General features: G+C 32.2%; 1 protein-coding gene across 1 annotated transcript in view; it reads left to right on the top strand.

Annotated features, from left to right (window-relative positions):
* The window catches only part of LOC148271917 (transient receptor potential cation channel trpm-like), a gene marked incomplete at its 5' end in the record, with an annotated part of 95,236 nt that overhangs the window by 4,004 nt on the left and 64,508 nt on the right, over positions 1-26,724 (top strand). Inside the window, 3 exons of the mRNA XM_088240756.1 lie at positions 13,667-13,826; positions 25,654-25,790; positions 26,186-26,342. Coding sequence (XP_088096882.1) covers positions 13,667-13,826; positions 25,654-25,790; positions 26,186-26,342 — 454 coding nt within the window. The remainder of the gene's footprint in view (positions 1-13,666; positions 13,827-25,653; positions 25,791-26,185; positions 26,343-26,724) is intronic.

The raw sequence follows: 26,724 nt of genomic DNA, 5'->3' as shown, positions 1-26,724 counted from the left end.
GGTAAACCAATGCAGTGCCCTATGCACCATTAGGTGCGGAAAGAGAATGATGATTATTTTTTCATGTAAAAATAAAAAGTAGGTTAGCACATTTTTTCAGAATACCTTAAAAACTATAACCTTTGTATTAGCAATAACGTATCGTACGTAAATAACAAATAAATCTAAAGTTTTTATTATTTTTTTTTTGTAAAATTATCAGTAGAAAATATTTTATTCTGGCGGAAAATTCTTAGCAAAATTGAAATAAATGCTTCATGTTCTAAACTAGACGTTAAAAATACCTTGGGATTTATATCCCAAGGTATTTTAAGTAATATCAATATAAATTACAAATAGTTAGCTACCTTTTGTAACAAACGAAAGTTGTCAGAAATTATGGCAAAGAACGCGTCTATTGCGGAGTTAATACACTTAAGCAATATTGTAATCAAAAAAAAAAAATGTTGCCTCTGGCAACTAGAGTCGCTCATACGGAAAAATCCATTTTATAAATATCGACCACGTTAGCTACAGTTTACAGCGATACAACGGGCCGTAGGTATTAAGGTTCAGAATTGCAAGCGCAAACTGAAACCGACCGTTACACGTTTGTTTTCAAACCAAAAATAAACCAAATATTTGGAACACTTTTGTTCTATGCCATAGAACTAAGGGCTTCTCTAGCGAAAGATTTTTAGCCACATATTGATCTTAATTCGCATCTTTGACAATGTTACATTGTTAAAAACCAAATTGTAAAACGAGGCTCGCACAGAGACATGTATATTTTATAGCCCCAAAAATTTTAAATTCTTTTTTACTGATAATATTTCATTGATTCCAAACTTTAGAAAATTTGCGTTCTTTTAAAAAACATTCACTATTCTGGATTCATACTAAAGATATGATCTCTTTTTTTAAAATATATTTTGTTGCCCTTTGATAATAACGAATATTTTTGTGTTTTTTCAAATATTTTTTATTTCCTTTTTTAATTACTATAAAAAATAATACCATACCATATCTTTTACAGAATTTTTTTTTTTCTTCCGTATGTTACACTAAAAGATTATAACTGTCTATTATTTATTAAAGGAGCAAAAATTCATTAATATTTTCTTGTATACCCACGAACAGGCCATGCCTTTATGGGATTTTTTTGTTTACTATTTTTACTATTAAAATGTTTTTCATTGCTTTATAATTATGCTTTATTTTTTTAATACTCTGTTTAATCACTTATGTTTATTGTAAAAAACAAAAAAAATCAATTCAAAAAAATAAATAAAAAAACTCAAACTAAACTTTCAGGGAATTCGTTCGATAAAGTTTTGACTCGTTAAACTATCTTTTCAAAGTAATAATATCATTTTTGGATCATGATTCTGATACCCGTATGCAGAGACAAAACTTGAAGTGAGGAAAGTACATTATAATTTCAAATGCAGAGAATAACCCGAAGGTGAAGACAATAGAATGTACTTTCCTCACCTTAAGGTTTGTACAATACCCGTACAATACCCGGTACAATACCCGTATGCAGAGGCAAAACTTAAGGTAAGGAAAGTACATTCTAATTTCAAATGCAGAGAATAACCCGAAGGTGAAGACAATAGAAGGTACTTTCCTCACCTTAAGGTTTGTCTCTGCACACGGGTATGACACTCCCTAATTATTTTCGATTTGGTGGAGTGACACATTTTTATTACCATTCATTTGAAAGGCCCTTTTCTTCTCAAGTATCTTTTAAAATTATGTTTTTTTACTCGTTAAATGTTTATTTTAATCCCGTAAGCAGTGTATTACGGTTCGATAACTACATTAAATAACGACTATGTGTTTGTGTTAACTCTGTTATAAATTAAACCCAAGATAAATTATTTTATAGGGCGTTGAATTATTCCGATAGACGACACAAATTAGTGGCTGTAGGGTAAATTTGTCTTGATATAAGATGTTCCTTACAAGGTATTATAATATTTTATTCCTTAGACATGGGTTAATTTATTAAATACATGCATTTGTTTTAATTGTAAATGTTAATTTATTTATTTATTTTTGCGCTTTGTATTTTAAACGTTTATTTTATATGTATTAATTAATTAAGTTTATGTCTGCGGGGTTTGATAAAATACGTTATGACACACATTGGAAGTAAGAAATCAGAAACTTCCGAGGGAGGGAAATCCAGTCTTTTGTCTACAAACATTTGGACAAACTCAAATATTGTAATAAATCTTAAATCACTAAAATGTTTTTCCCAACGCTGGCTGATGCAGCAAACTTCTGTCATCATCACCAAAGTACTTTCGAAACGACCCAAATTTTTACCGGACACGGAGCTATGAGAAGTTATCTATATAGGTTCAAATTAAGGAATGATGACTATTGTCCATGCGATGATATTTCTTCACAGAGTATCGAACATCTGTTATTTCAGTGCCCATTTTTCAGTTTGCAACGCCATAATCTTGAAGCAGAATGCAGGAAAGATGGAATATCCTTAACAGAAATCCACACTTTCGTAAAAAGTAGTTATCACGCGCCATTGTTCTTGAACTTTGCAACGATGGTGATTGGACTCATAAAGGTAATAAACCAAAATCAGTGATCGAACATCCCATTTCCAAGACAAACAAAAACGATTTTTTCCGATTACCTTAGCCTTGTACATGACACGTAAGGCTACTTAATACAGGGCTCCAAATATATATAAAAAAAATATAAAAAAATTGTAATGAAGCTCTAATAAAGCTAAAAGTCTAAGAAATTTTTTTTTCAGGCGTTGCCTAGTATGTGAAATAATTCAGTCAGATTAATCTCTTCACAACAATAAAGGTTTTAGCTCTTAATATGGAAGCTTAGGCATTTACAGGGCTTATGACCTGTCACTGGCTGGTTTAAGTGGCCACTTTACACACTGTGTAACATTCACAATTTTGCCTATGTTTAAACATTTATATTTCTTCAATTCTTCCATTTGTTGATTTTATTGAAGTTAAAGAGCTGAAACCTTTATTGTTGTGAATTGATTCAGCTGGCTGAATTATTTTATTGATTTATACATCTGACACTTAAACCAGCCAATGGCAGGTCATAAGCCCTATAAATGCTTAGACTTCCATATTTTCTTTAAGGTATTCTCTTTTTTTATAATAAATATTTGTAATTTTATGATTTACCCTTAATTTAACTATTTTTGTTAATTTTATAGTTTTTTCGATTTGGTAGCTATTCTCAGATAAAAATCATAAAAAAAATATATCGTGTGGGGATAAGCCTGTCTCGTAGCGTTGGTGCATTCGCTTTCCATCTTTAAGGTCTTAGTTTCGTTTCCTGGCAAGGTTTTTGCAGTGCAATATTTCACTGTTCCTGGACCGTAAAACTGATCAACTTACAGAACAGATAACATATGATCGTGATACGCTGCATTTGTTATTACAACGCAGTGCCCTATTCACCATTGGGTGAGGATATGGCAATGATGATTGAGTATTCATTATAATTTTAATATGTCTTTGTTTTATATCATGAAAAATAAAGAAGTCTGACTTAAAAGTATTCACACTAAAATCATACGAAGCATTTTCGAGAGTGTTTCCTTCAGATAGGCACACATCGTATAATGAATTATGCGAGTGCCAGCTTTTCTTTTACAAAAAGAAATCCAAAAATCTCTTTTGTCTTCTGAATGTATAAATTTACTCAATTCGCTTCTTTTTTTTTATTGAAAAATATGAAAATCAATATTTTGAGTTTGTCCAAATTTTTTGTAGACAAGGACTGGATTCAACTCCCTAGGGAACTGTTAATTTTAACATATTAACAGAGATGAAGAACATTACAGAGAAAGGAAAATAAGTCTATTTGTCTGCCCATATTTGAACATCTAAATTCCTTCAATTCTTTCATATTTGTAAAGTTAAAGAGCTGAAAACTTTATTTATGCGGGTGAGATTTATCTAATTGAATTATTTTACGTACATACTAGGCAACGCCTGAATCAATTTCTCTACTTTTTCATAGACCAGATGGATTTATCCACAATATCTTAAGTTTCTTCAAAAATTACAAACAAAATGTTATTTGTCTCTGTTGTTATATGTTTATTTATTTGTTTATTAAGGAAGTCATACAGTATTTATATAAATGCAAGGTACAATACAACAAAGACCAATTACAGATTTCACATTTATTTATTATGAAAGCAGGAGGAGAGGGGAAAAAACAATCAAATTGTAAAAAAAGTAAAAATATGAAAATTAGATAAAAAATGCATAAAAGGGAGAAGACATTGTATAGCTCCAACCCTTCTTTCCTCCCCTCTCAATCTGCTTCCATGATCATTTATATTCCTGAGTAAAAATTTACAACCAACAAAAATTAATTAGATGCAGGTAGTAGATGTACAAATGAATAAGTAAAAATTATGAGTTGGAATTAAAAGTTTAAGTTGAAATTAAAATTAAAAGTGTAAATTAAAATTAAAAGTGTCAATTAAAAGTTAAAAATAAAAGTTAAAATTAAGAATTAACATTAAAAAGTCAAAATTAAAAATTAAAAGTTTAGCAATAATTATTATAATATGTTGATGTTAACAGCTCGCCAGGGAGTTGAATCCAGTCCTTGTCAACAAAATTTGGACATTCTCAAAATATTGTTAATACTTTTTTTATTCACTAAATTTCCTCATTTTTACTTTTTAAAAAAACAATTAAATCGAGTAAAATAAATTCGGATCATTATTTACATTTGTTTGTATCAATTCACTCAGCTCGTTGTTTTTTTTATTTCAAAACATAATTAAGTATAATTTCTTCGGTCAATTAATTAATGAAAAGAGATGTCCCATTAGGATACAAGGCTCCAATTTGCCTAGGGGCTACAATACTCAGGATTTAAACCTTAAAATAAGATAACAAATCCTTTTCGTATTATATTCTCATTATAGATCACCACATTAAGGCAAAGAAAATCTTCATTACACGGCTAAAATTGAAGAAAGATTTTACAGAATTTTACGTTAAATACTTTATTTAAATATTGACATATTCAGATATTATTTATTTCAAAGAAACAAACAGTCGACAATGATATAATAACATTAAAAAAAATAAATACAGTTTGCAGACAGACCAGTAAAGTTTCTAAATAAAAATCATACTTATTATTAAATTGTGTTGCAACAAAAGGATGTGTTTATGTGTATTTGTATGAGAGTAAGTGTAGATGTGTGTTTATGTGTATTAGTGTAGGAGTAAGTGTTCAGGTGTGTGTGTATTAAATAGTAAGTGGGATCGTATCGCAGCCAGAAATAACAAGTAATAATAAAATAATAATAATACATATCTATGTTTTTAACGTGACTGTGGTACGAAAATGATGGAAAAAAAAGAACCAGTTATTATTTTTATTTAGTTTTGGTTCACAAAAAACAAACAAACAAACACTCACACCGTTTCTCATTAGGGGTAGGCAAAGAGGATAGAAATCCGTATCTCTCTGTCATTGCATACATACCTCGTTTTCTCTGCATTCATACATCTTCTCATGCACGCACTCCGATTATTCCTACTCTTGACATGTCCATTTTTTCATATTTGTTGGATTTGGTTATCCCATGTCTTTCTCGGTCTTCCTCGTTTTCTGCATCCATCAACATTCGCATCGTTGGTCCTTTAAGGCCTTCTTTCGCTGTCAGTTCGCTTTACACGTCCAAACCAACGCAGCGCCTCTTTCTTGATGCTGTCGACAATGCTTGTCTCAGCCTTGCAAAGTGCACGGATCTCGACATTATTACAACCAGAATTATCTTCCTAAAAATGGAGAATACAATAACATAAAAAAAGGTTTAACTAAAATATTTTTATTACAATTTTTTTTTTAAGAATTACCGAAGGCATAATTTTACGTAGAAATAAATGAAAATGTCATAAAATGTATGTGATTTAAAATGCTTGTATTTCTTTACAAAAAAATTAAGACTTTGCATCGACCATATTAATTTCTACTCTATTATCTTTAAATAATTTGAACCAATTTTAACGAAAGTTTAGACTAAATTTGAAATGGCGTAATCTGACGGTCGAAAAGTAATTATATTTAATTTGTGTAAAAATTTTCAGTACATTGTTTAATAGAAAAACCTTCTAAAATTACTGTTTTTAACTTATTTATGTTTTTATTATTTTTATTATTGCGTGATTTTTAAAAAAACCTTTATTTTTAAAATAGCAAAATCGTATGATTTCCTCATTTTTTCGTGCGTTTTACCCGACTACAGCCTTAAGCGGCTACTTAAACCAGCCAATAATATTATTTTATTTATTTATTTATAAATTTGCAGAAATTAATATACATACTTAATAACAGGTAATCTACATATATAAAACCAAATAATGTTAAATGAAAACGGAGTGTTCTCTGTTTATGATAGTCTCCGTCTTACATGGCACAGCCTGTTCTTAGATAGAGATTTTCTATCTTTAGAGCATAAGTAGTCCTATACTAATAAATAAATAAAATAAAAAATAAAAATTAAAACTACCTCATTATAAATGCTTAGCTAATCAAATGTAAGAAATTAAAAATCATTATTATCCAAATATATATGTGCCAAGAATACATGTTACTTAAACATAAATAACATAGTATAATATATAATAAAACAAATATAAAGCATGAAATACATAAAAATAAAAATACTATGTATACCAATTATATAATGTACTACGTTTTTGATTTACATATTTTTATCAAAAAATCTCTCGCTACACTATTTATGCGTGCAGTAATTTATTTTAAAATTTGTTTAACATTTTGAGTCTTTTATAATAATATTTTTTAGCAATAAATCATGAAATATTTTTGGAGCAATAACATTGTATTGCTTTTTACCAAAGGCGGTTGATACAAATGACAATACAGATAATTTGTGTTGCTGAACGAGTGTTTATATTTTTTATATATGTTTTAGTAGATGCCTTGCTTTGTATATTCCCTTCTCTAAAACATTCTCCATCGCTTCTTTTTTTTTTTCCCTTTTTCTTTTTTACAGCTCTGTTAGAGGTTAAATCCAGTTCTTGATGTCGATATTAAATGTGATGTAATTATTAATATATAAGATACTAGCTTTAACACCCGGTTTCGCTTGCATGGAATTGGGGAGAAATTAGTTAGGTAATTAATATTTTTTTTACATTTAAATTACACACTGTTACATTCACGATTCTGCTTATGTTTGAACATCCACATTTCTTCAACTCTTCCATTTGTTGACTTTTGTGAAGTATAAGAGCTGAAATCTTTATCGTGTGAGTGAGATTTATCCGGCTGAACCAATCCACCTACAGGCAACGCCTGAAAACAATTTTCCAATTTTTATACTTATTTTAACAGCCAATGACAACTCTTAAGTCCTGTAAATACCTATACTTCCATATTCCCTTCTCAAAAATATTTTTCCTCTCTTTTGCAACAAATTTAAATATGAATAACTCCCTAGGAAGGAAATCTTGCTCGTCTGCAAGCATTTAGACTCACGTTGAATTAGTTTTTTTAATTTATCAATAATAATTTTCCGAGTAAGATTATGTTTTTTTCGAGATAGAAAGTAGCTTGTATCGATTGCCAGTCTTCACAGTCATCACTATGGAAAAAATATGACTATCCGTTTGAAGACGAAGTATCGTTATTCTGTTCACAAACCAAAATCCTACTTTAAAACAAAAACGAAAAACAAACTTACTTGTATATGAAAATATTTTTTACAATTTAAACAATGAATTTATTATTTTTTTTTTTTGACATCCCCACCTTTGCAAATAATATTGCTTATGTTAGTCCCTGTACTGGCACCTGAAGCGTAAGATTGATCATCTTACTTTCATGTAACAAAAAATTTCAACATATCTAGCGATTGGTTTACCATTGCAGTGCCCTATGCACCATTATGTGCGGAAAGGAAATGATGATGATGTTGATATATTTTGTATTTTTTCCATTGTATTTTTTTGATTCGGGGTGAAAATAATTACCCTGTTTTATTTCTCACCTCTCCGGCTATCCTTATGCAAGACATTACGTCAATCGGTCGCTCCGTTAAGACGTGGCGAAAACACATACAAACACATTTTTGCATTTATAATATGATGTAAGTATGGATAACGAGTATGAACTTATTTAATAGAGCGTGAATAACAAAACGGAGGGTTGGTTTTTCAATGGAACGTGCAGTGAAATGTTTCGAGTTGTTGAAAACACTAATTGTAAGGAATTTCCTGCTCGGCGTGACGAGAAATATGTACATATGTATGTGCATATACATATATGTACTCGTGTATGTTGGCATTTCAGACTCATTATGAATCTTCGTCAGAAAAACAAGTCGACTAATTGAAGGATATGTCAAGTTTTTTTACATGGTTTTTATTTGTCCCTGTTAGGGTTGGTGAAAATTTCAGTCCTTTGTTTTAATTTGAACCTCTAATTACGAGTGTTATGGTTTTCAGGCACTTCTATCCAGAATGATCGGACTTGTTAACAAAAATCATTATCTGAATTATTTTGGTTGTAAATTAAATATTTTCATTAATCATTTTAAAAATAAATAATATTTTTAATGAAATTGCTTGGATCTTAAATTAATTAATTTATTTTATTGGGTAAACAGTTTTTTATTTATTTATATATACGCCCAATGGGAATTTTTAAGGACATATTTATGCTTAGAAAATTATTACAAAGGAAAGTATAAATATACAATGGTATATAGTAGACTTGGTGGGAGTGGAAGCGGGAGAGAGGTGTTTATAATTGAATTTGAGTCAGTGATCGTTTGAAAAAAGACAACTTGTTATCAAATCAATCAAGACTGGTATGTTTGTTGGTAGACCTAAGAATTCTGGGTATAAGAGAATAAAAACCATAGTTAGTTCTATGGTTATCGGTATGAAAGAGTCAGTTTTGTCTGAGGTTTCTAGTTGGGATATTTAATTTTATTGTGCTCAGTAATTCAGGTGCATCAAAGAGTGAGTTGAGATTTTTAAATAGGACTAGAAGATCGGATTTATTTCGACGGTCTAGTTTCTAACTCATTATACGTCTATTGGTCTCTGGATAAGCCCAACCTCCAGCATATCTTTCTGAAAAATCGATGTTTAATTGATTTAATATTTTTGATGTGAACATCATAATATGGAGACTAGATAACAGAGGAATACTCTATTGTATTGGTGCGGGCGAGCAATGGAACAGAAGAGAGTTTTAAGGGTATTGATATTTTTTAAGTCAGTTGTGCTTCTGTTAATAAATCCAAAGAGTTTTAAGGGTTTATTGATAACATGTTCAATATGAATTGTAAAAGAAACTTTAGTGTCAAGTTTAACACCTAAATATCGTGTACTAGACACAGATGATAATATTTCATCGTTCAGTGAGTAGTCGTATATGATTGGATTTTCCAGACAAAAAAATCTCATTACCTTGCACATACTTAAGTTGAGAGATAGATTATTGGTTGAGCACCAGGTGCTAAAAGACAGTAAATCAGATGGTAGTAGTGAACAATTGGAAGGGTTGTTAATCTGTTTGAGAATCTTAGTGTCGTCAGCAAATAGCCAAATTGATGAAGTAAGAAAAACATTTTCTAGATCATTGATGAATATGAACAACAAAGGAGCGAGGTGAGCACCCTGTGGTACACCGAAGATAATATATTAATGCTGTTGGAGATGAAATTATTTACCCTTACAAACTGTTTCCTTTCACTGAGATATGACTTAAAGAATGATAAAATTGGATTACGAATATCAAACGAAGACAGTTTGGTCAACAGTATTTGGTGATCGACCTTGTCAAAAGTTTTGGAAAAATCGGTATAAATCACATCAAATTATTTATTTTTCTCCAGACCCCTAAATATGCTCGATAATAATAGTCAATATATTTACAAAATATATTGATCATTTCTTGTATATCACTGTAGGACACCCATGTACACACTAAAAAAATGTTTACACTTAAGACAACAATTCAAATTATGTTAAATAAAACCAATATAATATAAGAAATAAAAAAAATGTATACAATATTACAATTAATGAAATATCTGCTTCTCTCAATATTTCTATGACTTTTGAGTTAAGTTTACATTAATTGTCATGAAAAAAACAGCCTCGGTAAATCTATAGTTATATTGCCCGCATATTCTAGGTATTGTTTTTTCAGTAGTTCGCTGACGCGTTGTCTGTGTAAAACAGAAGATTTTGTCTTGTCGGTCTAGATGGCACACGGAATGGAAGTCTTTTAAGTAGATGTAATCAACCTGGATCCCATAATGTTTGTCCATTATATTTATTTGTCTTTTCTTCTTCTTGCGGTGCCATATCAGGTTCCCCCGACGTTGGCGATCACTACAGCGAAAGCATTTCGGTCTTGCGCTACTCTTATATTCTGCAGCCAGGACAGCTGCTTATTGGATGTACTCGCCGTAGTGATTTCTAGAAAAAGATGACCAGAGTGGTTTCCCGTTGCCTTCTCTGGTGGATTTTCCTATCGGGATTACCTTCCCTTAGCTGGTTGGCTCTGGTTTGCAGGCATCAGAAACTCGCCTTTCATCATCTCGTTATCTACTGTGATCACACCGTTATGAGTTTGATCCCATTGCCCGGGGTTCGCGACGTGGTCGCTTACGAGTTGGATTTGTCCTTTATTTTTCTTTAACTGTTTCGTTTAAAGGTTTTTGCTCCTGTATATAATTGTCTTTTCCAATGTTATTTGTGTTTGATATGAGCTCAGTCCGTTAAGAAGAAGTCTCAAAAAGCCCCTCGTCTGACAGCAAATAAAAGTATGTATAAATATCGCTATAAATGAGTTTTCCGAATTCAGAGGTAGTATACAATTTACTGAAAGCTTAAAACATACTTAGCTTTCAGGCTTGTTCAATATCTTTAATTAATAGCTCGGTTGAATTAACATTCGTGATTATACCGAATGAGTCATTATTTTTATTAATTCCGTAAATGAGTCAATATTTCTTTTATCGCGTTTTCAGTCGTGTTCCAAAACTAATGGCCTCTTAGAGACGAATCAAAGGTGCTCAAACTCGGTGGTGCTGCTGGAAGCCGTTGAAGAGCTCCTTCGACTACCTTCCGGGCACATCTTCAAGTCCTGGTCATTCTATGTATAAAACAAGATGATCAGAGATATATTATATGGTCACTTGAGTTTTATCGCAAGCCTGAAAGCTAAGTGTTTTTTAAGATTTTAGTGAATTGTATACTGCCCCTAATTGAATATTCGGAGCATTTTTTAGCCAGTATATTTTTTAATTTTTATATTTATTTATTTATTTACATAAGTCCCAACTCCATGGGACTAGAATTCCTGTGTTGAGATGGGACGAGCAATTAGTTGACACAGACACGTGAGTATATCACCACAAATATAGGATCAGAAACATATTTTTTTATTATTTTTTAAACGTATATACATATAGTACATCAATATGGTAAACTTTTTCTTCTTCTAGTGCCCTGTCAGGTATCCCCAACGTTGGCAATTACTCTGGCAAAAGTCTCTCTGTTCTGTGCTCCCCGGAAAATCTGCTCCACAGTCCTGAAGCCAGTCCAGTCTTGTATATTTCGCAGCCAGGACATCTGTCTTCTTCCAGACCCTCTGTGACCCTCAATCTTGCCTTTCAAAATTAAATGAAGCAAGTGGTACTTTTCTCCACGCATTATATGCCCCAGATATTAAATTTTACGAATTTTTATGGTGGTTAGGAGTTCTTTGTTCGTTCTAGCTCGACGTAAGACTTCTGAGTTTGTTATCAGGTATGTCCAAGATATCTTAAGCATTCTGCGATGCAACCACATCTCAAAAGCCTCTAGCCTATTCATAGTGTTCACTTTCAGAGTTCAAGTCTCACAGCCATACAATATGGTAAACAATAAACTAAAACATTCGGAAAATCATCAAGGAATTTGCTACTCAAATCCCTCCCACTAAGGAAAATCCAGTCCTTAACTCCTTTATTGGAAATAGTTTTTGTCCTTTAGAGCTTAATACGCTCTTCCAAAATATTGAACACTCTCGGTGCGATAAATGATATATGTCTCTGAGCAAAGTCGTACGGGTTTTGGGTATGACATAATTAGTTTTCTGCTAAAATCTCGTACGGACATTTTTAGGTACAGTTGTCTCATATTCAGCAACTTAATGTATTGGAACAACTGTTCTGACGGGTATGTTGAAGGGCGCCGTAATATTAATCTCAATAATAATTTCTGTGAATTTATAAGAGGCTTTAAAATTTATGCCGCACAACCCCCACAGCCAGCTATTTCATAGGCTGCAGTGGATTGAAACAGCAATGTACACACTTCTGAGAGTGCCAATATTCAGAATGTCTCTAAGAGAGCAAAATAGATGGCACAGCTTTCTCAACCTAGAGTCTAGTGACTGGATCTGAGCCTCCCATCGCAAATTCTTATTAATGATGACACCAAGGTAATATATATGACGATCAGAAGTATGTCATTTTTATACTCATTTTTAGCTATTTTTTTTGTATACTTCACTTTGCTGTCAAACTTGGGGCAATTTTCTATGGGCGATGATACTTCTCCTTGATTCAAATAAATAAAAAATATGACCCACTTCAACACATTCTCAAATATTTTATTAGGAAAATGTATGTATTCAATGACTATATGTATGAGTGTGTTGATTGTATGCAAATATATTTAATAAGATGATTGACATATAAGACTTCTAGGTAACCCATGCTTATCCATCTTCATTGTATTGATTTAATATATTAAACTAGCGGACTCGACAGACGTCGTCCTGCCCGAAAGTTGGCTTGCCTGCTATTAGCTTGGAAAAATACTTTTCATTGATAAGTAGGTACCTAGGTATTTTTTTATGATTAAATTCCTAAACTAAAAATTATTTGTATTCAAATATTGAATTTAAGTAAGTACCTAGGTACTTTATTATGGTTGAGTTCCAAAACAAAAAAATATATTTGAAATAATGAATTGTTTTCGTAATTGTCACACTCTGTTCTTCTAACAACAGGAGCGCATTTAATTTAGAATTACAATTTTCAACAATGTATTGAATGTCAGTTAATATTATTTCAGTATTACCAAAAATTCAGTCAAATAAATAAATGGGTAGAAATTATAAAGAATTTAAGCAAAGAATCTGATTGAGATCCGCAAAAAACGAATGCTGTTTCTAAACATTCAAATACATTTTTTTTTATTTGCAAAAAAATATCATTTTTCCAATTTTTTAGTAAATGCATTCTCGTCAAATACAAATCTGGCAGGTCGATGAACAAAACATTTATGCTCCTAACTCTTAACGATTTTAAGATCTACAAACACGTGCAGCGCAAATCTCATTATTATGCATGAAACTACACGTAAATCAGTTTTTTAGGAGGAGTTTAGTGACATCACACATACAGAAGAATTGTGTATACATAAACGCTGTTCTGCAGTAACTAAAAGCAAAGAAATGTTGGTTTTTGACACCTTTAATGATAATTAAAAAAATTGTATGATTACTGTTACCAAATTAGTAAATTCAAACAGTCTAATTTGGTTGAATTTAAAAAAATCGAACCCTGGCTTTCAAAATATTGTATATGAATCTTCTTTTTTCCTTTCAGGTGTGACTCGACAAGTGGGAGATGCCCTTCTCCTAGAACGGTCGCAGAGAGCTGGAAGGGTGGTCAGTATAGGAGTGGCTCCGTGGGGAATCGTCGAGAACAACCAAGAACTGCTCGGTCACAATAAAGATGTGCCATACCACTCCATATCGTCTCCACGGTAAACTTATCTTACTTTTTTTCAAAACTTTGTTACGAGAGAAACTTATTGATACAGATTTTTACTTGGTAGTCCACTGAACTTATGCACATACTGAGGACCGGCTCTGACACTCACCCTCCTTTTTAAGTATCTTCCATAGCCGCAGATCATTAGACCTCGTATTAAATAAATATAACTTTTGAAAATGCGATCGAAACTTTACTTAGCATTCCTTAAGTGAAGGTGGACGGACCCGGGTATCTTGTCTCTCAGGGAAAATTGCTCCAGAAATTCAATTTCCAGCTCCAAGTATTTGGCTTCACTTATCAACTATACCCGTCTTGCAGGATCTTTCACATTTATATTGGTTAGTTTATTTAAGGAAGTGCGCAACGAATTGAGAATATTTGATTGATCTGCCCATAATCAGTTAGGCTTAACTTTGATACCTGAGTACTCTGATACATGACAGATGACAGTAGACACATAACCATGGAAACACATAACAGTTGAACTCTCATGCATCGTATGCAGGAATAAACCAGTGTGAATTCAGCAACGGTTGAAATACGAGTACATGCCAATGATTCTAATAATATTAAATAATATTATTTGTCTATTCGTATCTTACGCACACCTTGGTTTGATAACTATTGGGGTTATTTTTTTATTATTTGTATTTTTATTACCACGGTTCGATTACAATTTTTCATAGGCGAAAATTTGACGTTTAATTTCCAAATCGTAAGTAAATGCGTATTGATGATTTTCCGAATGTTTGAGTTTACTGTTTACCATATTGACTTTGTGACGTTACGAATTTTTTTATAAGAAATTCATGGCGTAGCCGAAATATTGTAATAAAAAAGGACGTTTTTTGTTACTAATATTGTTGATATATAGTTTATTATTATTTCGTCTAATGTACCTTTTGGCTATTAGTTACTCTGTAGACGTCGCTTACTACGCAACTACCGATTTAAACTAAATTATGCATGAGATTAAATGCGAATACGGTGGGATCACATTTCATATGTAAGTAGCGAATTCACAAATAATATCATACAATTGAAGAATTCGATTATTTTTTTATTTGTCAGGTTCTGAAATAAAACAAGATGGACGTTTTGTTAGTATTGCCAGGCAAGTGGAGTTTTTTTACCCGGCTTTCTATTAAGCCTTGGTATAATATTAAACGATATTAATTTACTTAATAACTTAATTATTATTTCATGTTTTTTTCTTTACGTTTGCCTAATTATAATAGTACCTGTTTTTTTTATAGTCGAATCAGTAAAATAATTTTTATGGTAAAACATAACACAAAATTAACTTTTATTTGTGTCATGGTAATAATTGTTCACGGTCTGGCAACATTACGCGGCCACTTGGACACAGTGCGATGTATTTAAACTTGGTTCTACGCGCCTTCTGGTATATAATAATTCTATGCTTCACCTACTGCAAAAACTATTTAATTTTTATACAATATTAGCGCTGAATATATTTGTCAGCTTTATTCCCTCGATTGAACGCGAGCAGAATCGAATTAGAATGACGTATGACTTTTACCATTTTATTTTACGTTTATTGTTCATTTTTTAGATTTGGGAAAAAATGGACACGACGTATGTTCATACAAAATGCTTTCGCGAAAGGGAATAAAAATTATACAATTTCCGAAATATTTATGTGACGTGATTATGTGAACACGCGTTTTCTAAATGAGTAAAACTCACCAAATAATAAACAAAATTGTTGTATTATTTTATCATTTAACGAATGTTTATTATATTTAATGTTCCACACGTCTGCGTCTCTTGCCAAGTCTAGCAGCTTATATGATAAAATAAACAAAAATATATTAGTGGCTAAACAGTTTTCACAAGTGGTGAACCGTGTATTGTATCACAGTGTATATTTATTTAGTTGAAAAAAAGAGTATTTCATAAATAAAATCCAAAGTATTATTTAGAAATATTACGTCTTTGCGTATGATCGTTAAACCCTTATCCGCATCTGATGGTGCATAGGGCACATCATCGGTACACTCAATGCTGCGTATGTCGCTCACCTATTACAGAAATATTGGAGTATAAAGCTAGGGTTTCCTAGGACAGCGGTGCCCGTATTTTAACGGCCGTAGTGAACGGTGATGCAGTGGACAGCCGTCGTAACGGTGACTTGAGTGTGGTCTTCTAGGAAAACGGTGTTATCAACACCATTTAACACCGTTTTCCTAGGAAACCACTCTCTAGTCGACGTTACGACGGCTGTCCACTGCATCACCGTTCACTACGGCCGTTAAAATACGGGCACCGCTGTCCTAGGAAACCCTAGCTTAACTGTTTATTCCATGTACCATCCGTTCGTACAAACTATGCCCAGAACTCTCCACGTGAACGCTTCGTCGATAGTATAATTGAAAGTTTAATTCTACAGACCCTTTCAATTTCAATTAAATTACTTTCAAAATGCGAATTTTAAAATTAATTTTAAATTAAAGTTTTCAAGTCTTTGGTAATATTTCATTTGGATATGTTCGTTTAGGTGCACTACTTCAAATAATTATTTTTACAATGTACATAATCTTGCAAATTTATATTGTTTTACAAATACTTATGCACTCTGCTTTAAAAATTTTCTAAATTGATACTTGTTCACATACACACACCCTCACACACCTTTTTACACAACTACACACACTCTTACACCCCCATACTCTATGCCAGATAATTTTGATGAATTTGTATATTGTCTCACAAAAGCCTTCCAGATAATGTTCGAAAAATTAATCTGCACGGCGGACTAATTTAGCCGAGCTAAATTCGGTAAAATTGACGTTTGGCTGTACCGTTTTCCGCACCCCAAAACTGAACCGATTTTTTTTTTGAAGAAGAGTATCGAAATGGAATTTTTGGTACCCTGGGTGCTTTTTTTGGGTTTTTAGATGGTCCAAGCTTCCCAGAAACAATTTGTCAAAAAAAGCATAATAAAAAAGGTACGCCAATAGTAATATATATCTGTAGTGTGTTAAATTTGCTTTAGTGCCATAATCCAGGGGGAAAATACGGAAATACGTTTCTGTTAAGAAAAGTGAGACGCGATTTCTCTTAATACCACAAGAATCGCACTTTGGAGACTGTCTAATTCAAATTAAGAAACACCATAAGGTAAATTTGGCAAACTTAACAACTCAACAAATGAAATGAACGGGCTTTGCCCTCAACGTGAAACTTTTAATTAAACAAGACAGGTCTAGACGATGAAAATCATTTAATTAAGAGACTCAGTTTTGTTCTTTTTGTTTTATAGATACTATCAAAACAACTTTTTTGAGGTCTTGGAATTATAGATTGTTTTTCTTAAATTTAAAATTTAATAATTAAATTTATAATCACTTTTTAAAGTGCACTTGAGGTATTATAATATGAAAATGGCGCTGTATAAGTTATCCATAATAATAATAATAATAATTAATAATAATAATTATTATTATTATTATTATTATTATATCTCAAAAACCAGTAGCTCGATCACAAATAATTATCGACGTGCCTCAAAACATGCGAAGCATTTGAGCGATCACAATAAACAATAATGAAAATGCTTAAGTTATCGCAGTCAACGCGTGCATCGGTTTGTTTTTTGTTTTCCTCGTAAATAAATACAGTTCACTGGCGGAAAATCGGCGTCTACTATAAAAAATAATACAATATAATGCATTTGCAAAATAGTAAGGAGTATCTAATTCAAAAAAGTGAAAATTAAATTACAATTACTATGGCGACTGCTTTTCTTGACATTTGGTTTGCTAACCGCCGGCTTAATGTAATGAATAGCATGACAAATAATAAATAAATAAAATAAAAATATCAGTTTTGAAATATTTTCCATTTTTATACCGGAGAAATTCAAATATGTGATTGCGCAGCAGGATTATATGTCGCGAAACGTAAATATTTTGACATTTAATGTTAGGTGTTCACGGATGTTCTATCGTAATCGCGAATACGATAAACAACCATAGTGAGAAATTGTTATCACGTCGCTTATTAGCACGATAGGTATTTGTGATTGAGATACAGATGCCTTTTAATTATTATAGAAACTAGGATCATTTAAAAACCCTTAATTTTTCCGTAACTGTCCTAAAAACATCCGCGCATTGCGGTGCTGTGTAGTCATTACACATGCAAAAAATTAGAAATTTTAAATTGGAAAAATGGAATAGTCATAGGTAATTGCTTCAATTATTTATAGTGATAATATTTTTCAACTTTTTATTTTTTTAAACATGAAACAACCATTCGCTCGTGCTCGCAGCGCGGGCAAAAGAACCGCCCCAGATGAAACTAGAAATCTTCGTTGCAATATGTTTATCGCACCCCCAGACGTACATTGTGGTATGTCTAAATCGATAAAATACTATGGGTTAGGTCGATTTGATAAGTTTATCCAAATTTATTAGTATGGAGTTTTATGTTTAAAAAAAAAACATAAATATTATTGTAATAAAATACAATTTTAAATAGGTACAAACGAATCTTACAAATGTCAATCCACCCTATTTTTACCGTGCTGTTCAGATTAAGATGATATGTGTGAAATAGGCTATTCTCTGTCGGATATCACGCGGCCGGTTTGTTTATTTAGAAATTCTTGTAAAAATAAACAGACTTTACATAGTTATATTAATGTTTCTGTATTATGAGAAGAATATGTATACATTTTTTCCAGACTAGTTCAATTGCAGGTTACCAATGAAGATACTTTTAATTTTCGTACATAAACATTGATTTTACTTTGTTTTACAATTCAAATTGAACTTGTTATCTCCAACAGCATTAATATATTATCTTCGGTGTACCACAGTGTGCTCACCTCGCTCCTTTGTTGTTCAATCTATTCATCAATGATCTAGAAAATGTTTTTCTTACTTCATCAATTTGGCTATTTGCTGACGACACTAAGATTCTCAAACAGATTGACAACCCTTCCAATTGTTCACTACTACCATCTGATATACTGTCTTTTAGCACCTGGTGCTCAACCAATAATCTATATCTCAACTTAAGTAAGTGCAAGGTTATGAGATTTTTTTTGTCTGGAAAATCCAATCATATACGACTACTCACTGGACGATGAAATATTATCATCTGTGTCTAGTACACGAGATTTAGGTGTTAAACTTGACACTTAAGTTTCTTTTACAATTCATATTGAACATGTTATCAATAAACCCTTAAAACTCCTTGGATTTATTAACAGAAGCACAACTGACTTCAAAAATATCAATACCCTTAAAACTCTCTTCTGTTCCCTAGTTCGCCCGCACCTAGAGTATTCTTCTGTTATCTGGTCTCCATATTATAATGTTCACATTAAGAATATTGAATCAGTTCAAAATCGATTTTCAAGAAAGATTGGCTGGAAGTTGGGCTTATCCAGAGACCAATATACGTAGAATGAGTTAAACAGTTCTAGTCCTATTTAAAAATTTTAACTCACTCTTTGATGCGCCTGAACTATTGAGCTCAATAAAATTAAATATCCCAACTAGAAACCTCAGACAAAACTTGCTCTTTCATACCGCTAACCATAGAACAAATAAATAAATACCGCCTCGATATTTACCGATGAAGATAGCGTTTGTAATCGCGGTAATGTAATTTCAACTTAATTTACTTTATGCGGTTTATAAAGCTTGAATTGATTTTAAGATATCTTAAATCTAGTCTCAGCATACTTTGAAACTTAGAATTTCTAAAAATTATCGGTCGTAAGTTTTCAGTCACGTAATATGGTTTCAAGATGAAAGTTTTGAGGCTACTGCTGGACCCTCACCATGGCCAATTCTAACGAACGTAATTGCTTGCGATCGTTGATACGAACGTGTTTATTTTTCGATAGTGAAAAAAACCTATTAGCGTTTAAAAATTTATGGCAGGCGCCGTAGCGCAGTTGGTTTGACGGCCAACTGTGAATCTTCCGTCGCGGGTTTGATTCCCGCCAGTTGCAAGAAAGGAATCCACAGCTTCTTCTGAATTTGACTGCTGGTGACACGGTTGGGAACATGAAAAAAAATTGTCACATAGATGGCACATCAGTTATACCATTAATAATAATAATCATGGTTTCTTAACAAAAATAACAATTTCTTTATCTACTACATACACAATAAGGCAGTAGATTTCTCTGGATCATGTCTCGTCTGCCTAACTAAGTACAACCGGTTTTAAGGCAGACATTTTTATGCAAAATAAACAATATCATTACTACTTACTAGTTAATTTATTATACAGTTATACAATATTGATTAATACCATTTATTATTTAAGAGTGTTTTTGAGTAAATTTTCCGATTTTTCTCTACTTAAACCCAGTTAATATTTTTTTACAAATTTATTTAATTGAATCCGGGTCACGGTTTTGTAATGTTCGTGTAACATATTGAATTTTGAAGCCCAGAAACCTGAGATTTTTTTGCCCGAATTCAGAGTTTGTGGTAGACTCCATGATCCACTCTCTAGTTTGTCTTCTGGTAGTATGGGAGTGTTCCTTTTGGGGTTTGGTAGAATAATTTGCTTTTAAAAACATTATTATACTAAATATATATAATTGCTTTATATATAAAATCTCAAATTCCCAAAACAACTAGACGCTGGTGTAGGTACTTGAAGACCTTCTTTAAAATTATTAAAATGATTGATTTTTGAGCAGATTCGAGAGGTTTTAATATTGATTTATTAGTGCCTCCCCATCCTATTATGCCATAAGTAAAATCCCTATTTAGTACATATTTTGAAAATGCATGTGAAGTCCATCTTCGTTCTACATGTCTGCAATGAAGATAAATTAAGAGATCGCTTTGTTTCAAAATTTATTTAGTAAGTAAAATTTGTGTAACTATGCTGGATTATAATACAAAAAATATTTATCCTCGCTACGCGAAAAATTAATGTTACTACAATCCAGTAATCAATCTGTATAAGAAAGAGCACGAAGATTTAACTTATAACAAGGAAGACAGAAACGCTGTTCTGTGGCCGGTGTTTGAAAGAGATTTAGTCAGTTATTGATAGTGATGGGGACATACGCATGTAAGATACCGATTACCGATCGTAAGATTTACCGATCTCAATTATATGTCTTCCTGCAAAAAGCACCACTTGCTTACTTTAGAAGATCGCCGTCTACTGTTGGACATGGGGGTGCTTCATGACATACTTAGTGGACGCCTTGATAGTCCTGCTCTTAGGTCGGAGTTATCATCAAATGTCCCCGGCTACCGCACCCGTCACACGTCAAGCTCTCTATTTCATGTGAAAGCAGTTCGTACGAACTATGCCCAGAATTCTCCACTTTTACGTTTTGCTCGTGAATATAATTTGAACTTCACCTTTATTGATCCATTTGATTGTAAAAAAAACACATTTAAAATGCGCGTCTTAAAACATACTTTTTTGTCTTATACTTAGTTTCAATAATAAAGTCTTATTTTATCTCTAATTCTTAATATTTTACATATATTTATGATTTCTTCACTTGACACTTGTGCAATATTTATACACATGTCCACCCTCATTCCAATATAATACCCACCCTATCACTCACTTACACTCACACAAACACACTAGTATGTATTGTACGTGTATTTTATGTATTTCTGTGGATATCTGTCATTGGTTTTATTCTCTGTATATTTTATTTGTTATATTTTAGTTACATGTACATATTACTGTTGATATCCCCAATAAATTTTAATAAATTTTAAATTTAAAAAGATGACCTGCGTATTTATGATTTTAAAATTATTTTGCCTCAACAGGGCTCAATTATATGTTTTTTTTTTTTTACATAAATTATCGAAAAGGAATTATAAAACAGTACGTTTTTTTTTTTCAAATGTCTGAACATTAGAATATTTTATCTTTTGCTTTTGGTAACGATGTTACATCACAGCACGCAAATATATTACTTACCACGGTCTTTTAAGAGTTAATAAATATTATATTCTATCAAATAAATCTGCTGAGGTCCAAGTTTGCGACCGCTAAACTCGCATCGCGTCGCTTCGTTTCGGCTCCATACAAATTATTAAGGAACAAAAGCTCTCGCTGACTTGTGCTAAATCAGCTGGATCGGTATTAAAGGGGCATGTTTTGCTAAAAATATCTCGAGCGTGCTTCACGATACTGAAAACTATCTTTTGCCCTTAAACTTTCAGAATAATTACGCAATCAAGAGTAAAATGCCCTCCCTTGTTGATTATTCAGTTTTCGAGAATTAGGTACCGGTAATGGGTGGACAGAAATTTAACATCCAAGTGTGTATATTTTATTTGATTTTTAACAAATTTTAAATTTTATCACTTTGAAATTCTAGGACCGACTTGGACTTATTATTCTATGCACTTGTATATAACATAGAAATTTGTTTAGTCTCCCACCAGTCTGACGATGTCGGTCACGACGAAACTCGGTCACTGGTAAAAAAATTATAAAATAATTATAAATAAAAATGGAATAAAACTATTAAGTATTTTTATTATTATAAATAAAATAATAGTTTAATTTTTATAATTCAAGTTTCAAAACACATTCAATACAAAATAAAGATAAAAAGCTAAAAGAAAGCTTAAATCAATAATATTACTCAAGAGATTAGAAAGAGAAAGGAGATGTTTCTTCAGACGTGATTAAAACAGAGATACTGTAGCTGACATATTTGATGGTGGATGGGAGATTATTCCACAGTCGAGCCGCATGGACACTATATGAGTTAGAGAAAAAAAAAGGAATTGTGGATGGGTATTAAGACAGTGCTTTTTGAATTAGAACGAAGAGGTAAACCATGAACTGATAAGCGTTGAAATTTTCACGCAGGTATATAGGAGCGTTAGGACTATGAAGTACATTGAACAGAAGTGAGAGGGAGTGATAGTATCTTCGCTGTCTAACTTTGAGCCATTTCAGATGCCTACGATAATCAAAAATGTGGTTATAATATATACTATTAAGCATGGTGTTTATTTTTAGCATTCTTTAACAATATTGTCGGCCTCGTGGCGTAATGGTCAGCGCGTATGCCTACCATGCAAAAGGTCTCGGGTTTGATTCCCAACATGCTTGATATGAAATATTGATTTAAAATTGTGTTTTTACATTAGAATATTTCATAGTCCTAATACTGGAACCTAAAACCTAAGACTGATCATTTTACCTTCATGTAACAAAAAATGATCAAGATACGCTGCGATTGGTGTACCAATTCAGTGCCCTATGGGAATGATGATGATTATAAAAATGAATAATATTCATGCTTCCACTTTCCATAGTGTTTTTTCCCTACTCAACACAGGGCTCATGGCCTCATAGATTTCAGGATACGTTATAATTTTTTTGTTATATGCGGGTATTAGACGCATACTTAGAAATCTCCATTGAAGAAGTTACTGAGATATTTGCGAAAAACTTTGAAAAAATAATTGTTCTATTTCTTCACTAACTCAACGGAGAATGCTAAATTTGCGGTGTCAAGTAGTATACTGAAAGTTTTGGCAAGATTTAGAAACGGTTTTGAATTACGCTATTATTTGGGTAGGTAGGTTTTTATGTATACTTTATTTTGGCATCAATAATTAATGTTCCGTTTTTGGTGGAGATTTCTAAGTTTGCTTTTTATACCCTTATTTGTATCTTTGTATGTATAAATAAATAAAAATTCAGCATGCCGCTGTTTATTGAGTCTTTCTTAACGTTTTACTATACAATATGGCTTGTTGTTTTCACCTCTTAAAATGGGTCGATAACAAGGCCATATGGGGTGAAAATAAACATTTCAAGATATTTGGATAATAGTAAAATAAAACTCGTACGTAGAAGGTAATTGCAACAAAAAAAGAACAAGTACGATAAGAAATATCTTTTAAAATAAGGGATTTTTTTACCCCACGTGCCGTTTTTATTCACACTACTAATCGTTTCTATTCACCCCAGTAGTCGTTTTTATTCCCCCCACTAATCGTTTCTATTCACCCCACTAGTCGTTTCTATTTACCCCACTAGTCGTTTCTATTCACCTCACTAGTCGTTTTATTCACCCCATATTCAAAAAAAATCTGGCATGTGTAAATCCGATTTCATAATTTGCAAAGTTTATATTTGTAATTAATGTTGTAGACGACAGACTAATAAATGGATTTAAGTAATATTTTGTTACCCCGCGTGGCGTTTTTATTCACACTACTAATCGTTTCTATTCACCCCACTAGTCGTTTTTATTTACCCCACTAGTCGTTTCTATTCACCCCACTATTCGTTTCTATTCACCTTACTTGTCGTTTTATTCACCTCAAATTCATAAAAAATCTGGCAAGTGTAAATCCGATTTTATCATTTGCAAAGTTTATATCTGTGATTAATGTTGTAGACGACAGACTAACAAATGGATTTATGTAATATTTTGTTTCATTACCTTCGGTTGTCTCTGTGAATTATTCAAAGTTTTTTCGCCAACGTAATACCACCGACTTTTTAAGGTACACGATAGCAAAAGGAGCACAAAATTATTTTAGAAGTATTTTTTAATGTTGTCAGTCCGCAGAAACCATTAGATGCCTTCTCTTACTGACAAGAAATTCTGCAATAATTTTAACGTGTGTTGCCGAAATCAAAATGATGATAAAATACAATAAATAAAACCACTTTGTTATAAACCACTAATTTTTATATCAAAATGATGAGTTTTATCAAAAACTGTTGCTTATCACCCCTCAGTTGCGATTCACCCCATATTAAAGTATGTCTCACGCGATTTTTCTGAGATATCGTCAGTGATACTCCAAAACTGCGTAATCTGTTTTTTTGCGAAAATATTTTACTGCAATAAATTCGTTAAAGGGCCTAACAGCAGTTAGTTTTAAATTATTGCTGTTTACTAAAAATAATTAAAGTTTTTTTGAGGCGAAGTTTAGATAAGGTAGATACAATATCTAATTAGTTTCTGACATTTTCTGACAAGTTAGTTTCAGTTTAACTTTAACGGATCCCCGGCCAATTCAATGATAAAGCTGGTCTGGGACCAGATACAGGGTTTACAACGTTGCGGAAATCAAACCGATTAAAATACTACACAGATACTTCGAAAACTTGTAACAGAAATTTATTACAACGGAGATTAAGCTTTTGGTAATAATGACTAGATTATTATTATTTAAATCACCGAAAGGATGAAAAAACACTCCAGATGACACTCCATACAAACCCGAGCTAAGTCTTCCCCAAAGGAAAGGGAATGACCAGCGGAAGGAACAAGTATCGTCACGTCATATCACGTCGACTTTGACAAGCAAAACAAGTAGTACCTTTGTTTACCGTCATCTTTGTTTATCGTTTCACTATACGCCCGACTAACTGAGCAGGACAGAGACAATTACAATTGCGTTGTATGTTTAACATTAAAAGAGCTATTTAAACAAATATTGATCAACATAAAAACATTACTTACTAGTGAACGGTTATACCATCGCTTTTTCTATCTTTTCCAGATCGATTTTTGCAGTGTCTTAGCGTACATATAGGCATTTTAGTAATTGCGAGGAGAAAAGTACCCTGGGAATGCTCGCAAGAGACTGAAGTCTATTCTATCAAACATATGCCAATAGGCCGCAGGTTGAGGGACCATATTTCGAACGCTCATGTTTACTCTAGTTATATACCTCAACGAAAAGGTTAACGATTAGATTTATAAAAATAAAATATTGGGTTCTAGCTATATATGCCGTATAATTTGTCATTTATTTGAATGTACCCAATAAAATAAAGAAGTTTTTCTTCATCAGATCTAAATATGCAGTTCTAAACAACCGCCACGCCTACTTCCTCCTGGTTGACAATGGAACTGGTGGAAGATATGGAGCAGAAATAGTCCTTAGAAGAAAACTGGAGAAATTCATCGCTGCACAAAAACTTCATCCGTGTAAGTGTATTTATAAATAATATGGTCCGAATCGATGTCCCTGCGGTACTCCTTAATTACAAAAAATTCCATCAAATATTCATTGCGTATATCTTATTATATATACTATATACTTCTAATTGTTTACCTTTTTAGAGTGAAGGAATTTAATGTTTGTTTCTCAAGAAAATCTACATGGACGATACTTGAATTTTTAGAATCCCAAAATCACCCTGTTGAACATTACTGCATTATTTACTGCTCTTTAGAAAACTGTTTCCTTTCTAAAAAAATAATCTAAATACTTTTAGAACATTTTGCTGTTTTCAATCTATTATTTCTTTATTCTTTGTCTCTTTATGTCTCGTATCACCAAACCAAGATTCTTATTTATTTTTATTTGTGTTTTGATCCAGATACCCATTCTTCCACTCCTGTGGTTTGCCTGGTTATCGAAGGTGGAACCCACACCATCAGGGCAGTCTTGGAGTACGTCACAGACAACCCACCAGTTCCTGTGGTGGTCTGCGATGGAAGTGGCAGAGCGGCAGACCTGATAGCATTTGTTCACAAGTTTGTACATTCTACTTGTACCTTTTTTCATATATTTTTCAATGGGAGTTGCTTTATTATTTACCTTGCTTATAATATACAAGATTTATGTTTCAAAAAGTGAATTTTTCTGCAATCAAATTTCTTTAAATTTATCTAAACTGTTGGGATCAGAAAGGATATACTAATGTGTATCTATTTTTTTTGTATCCCAACTCAACACAAGGCTCTTGGTCTCATAGAGTTAGGAATACTTTTTTTCTATGTATCTTTATATGAATAAACAAATAATTTTAAAAAAAATGTAATCCTTTCGGCGAATTGAATTTGATCATGTCCAATAAATTTAATCCTAGTCTGTAAAGAATTCACAGTTGAAGGACATTATATGAACTTCTGGATT

Source organism: Micrasema longulum, unplaced genomic scaffold (assembly GCF_059751315.1).
Source record: "Micrasema longulum isolate JH-2025_06_02 unplaced genomic scaffold, ASM5975131v1 h1tg002585l, whole genome shotgun sequence".
NCBI classification, from domain to species: domain Eukaryota; kingdom Metazoa; phylum Arthropoda; class Insecta; order Trichoptera; family Brachycentridae; genus Micrasema; species Micrasema longulum.
Note: the sequence above shows the minus strand (reverse complement) of the source record. Positions and strands in the feature narration are given on the sequence as shown.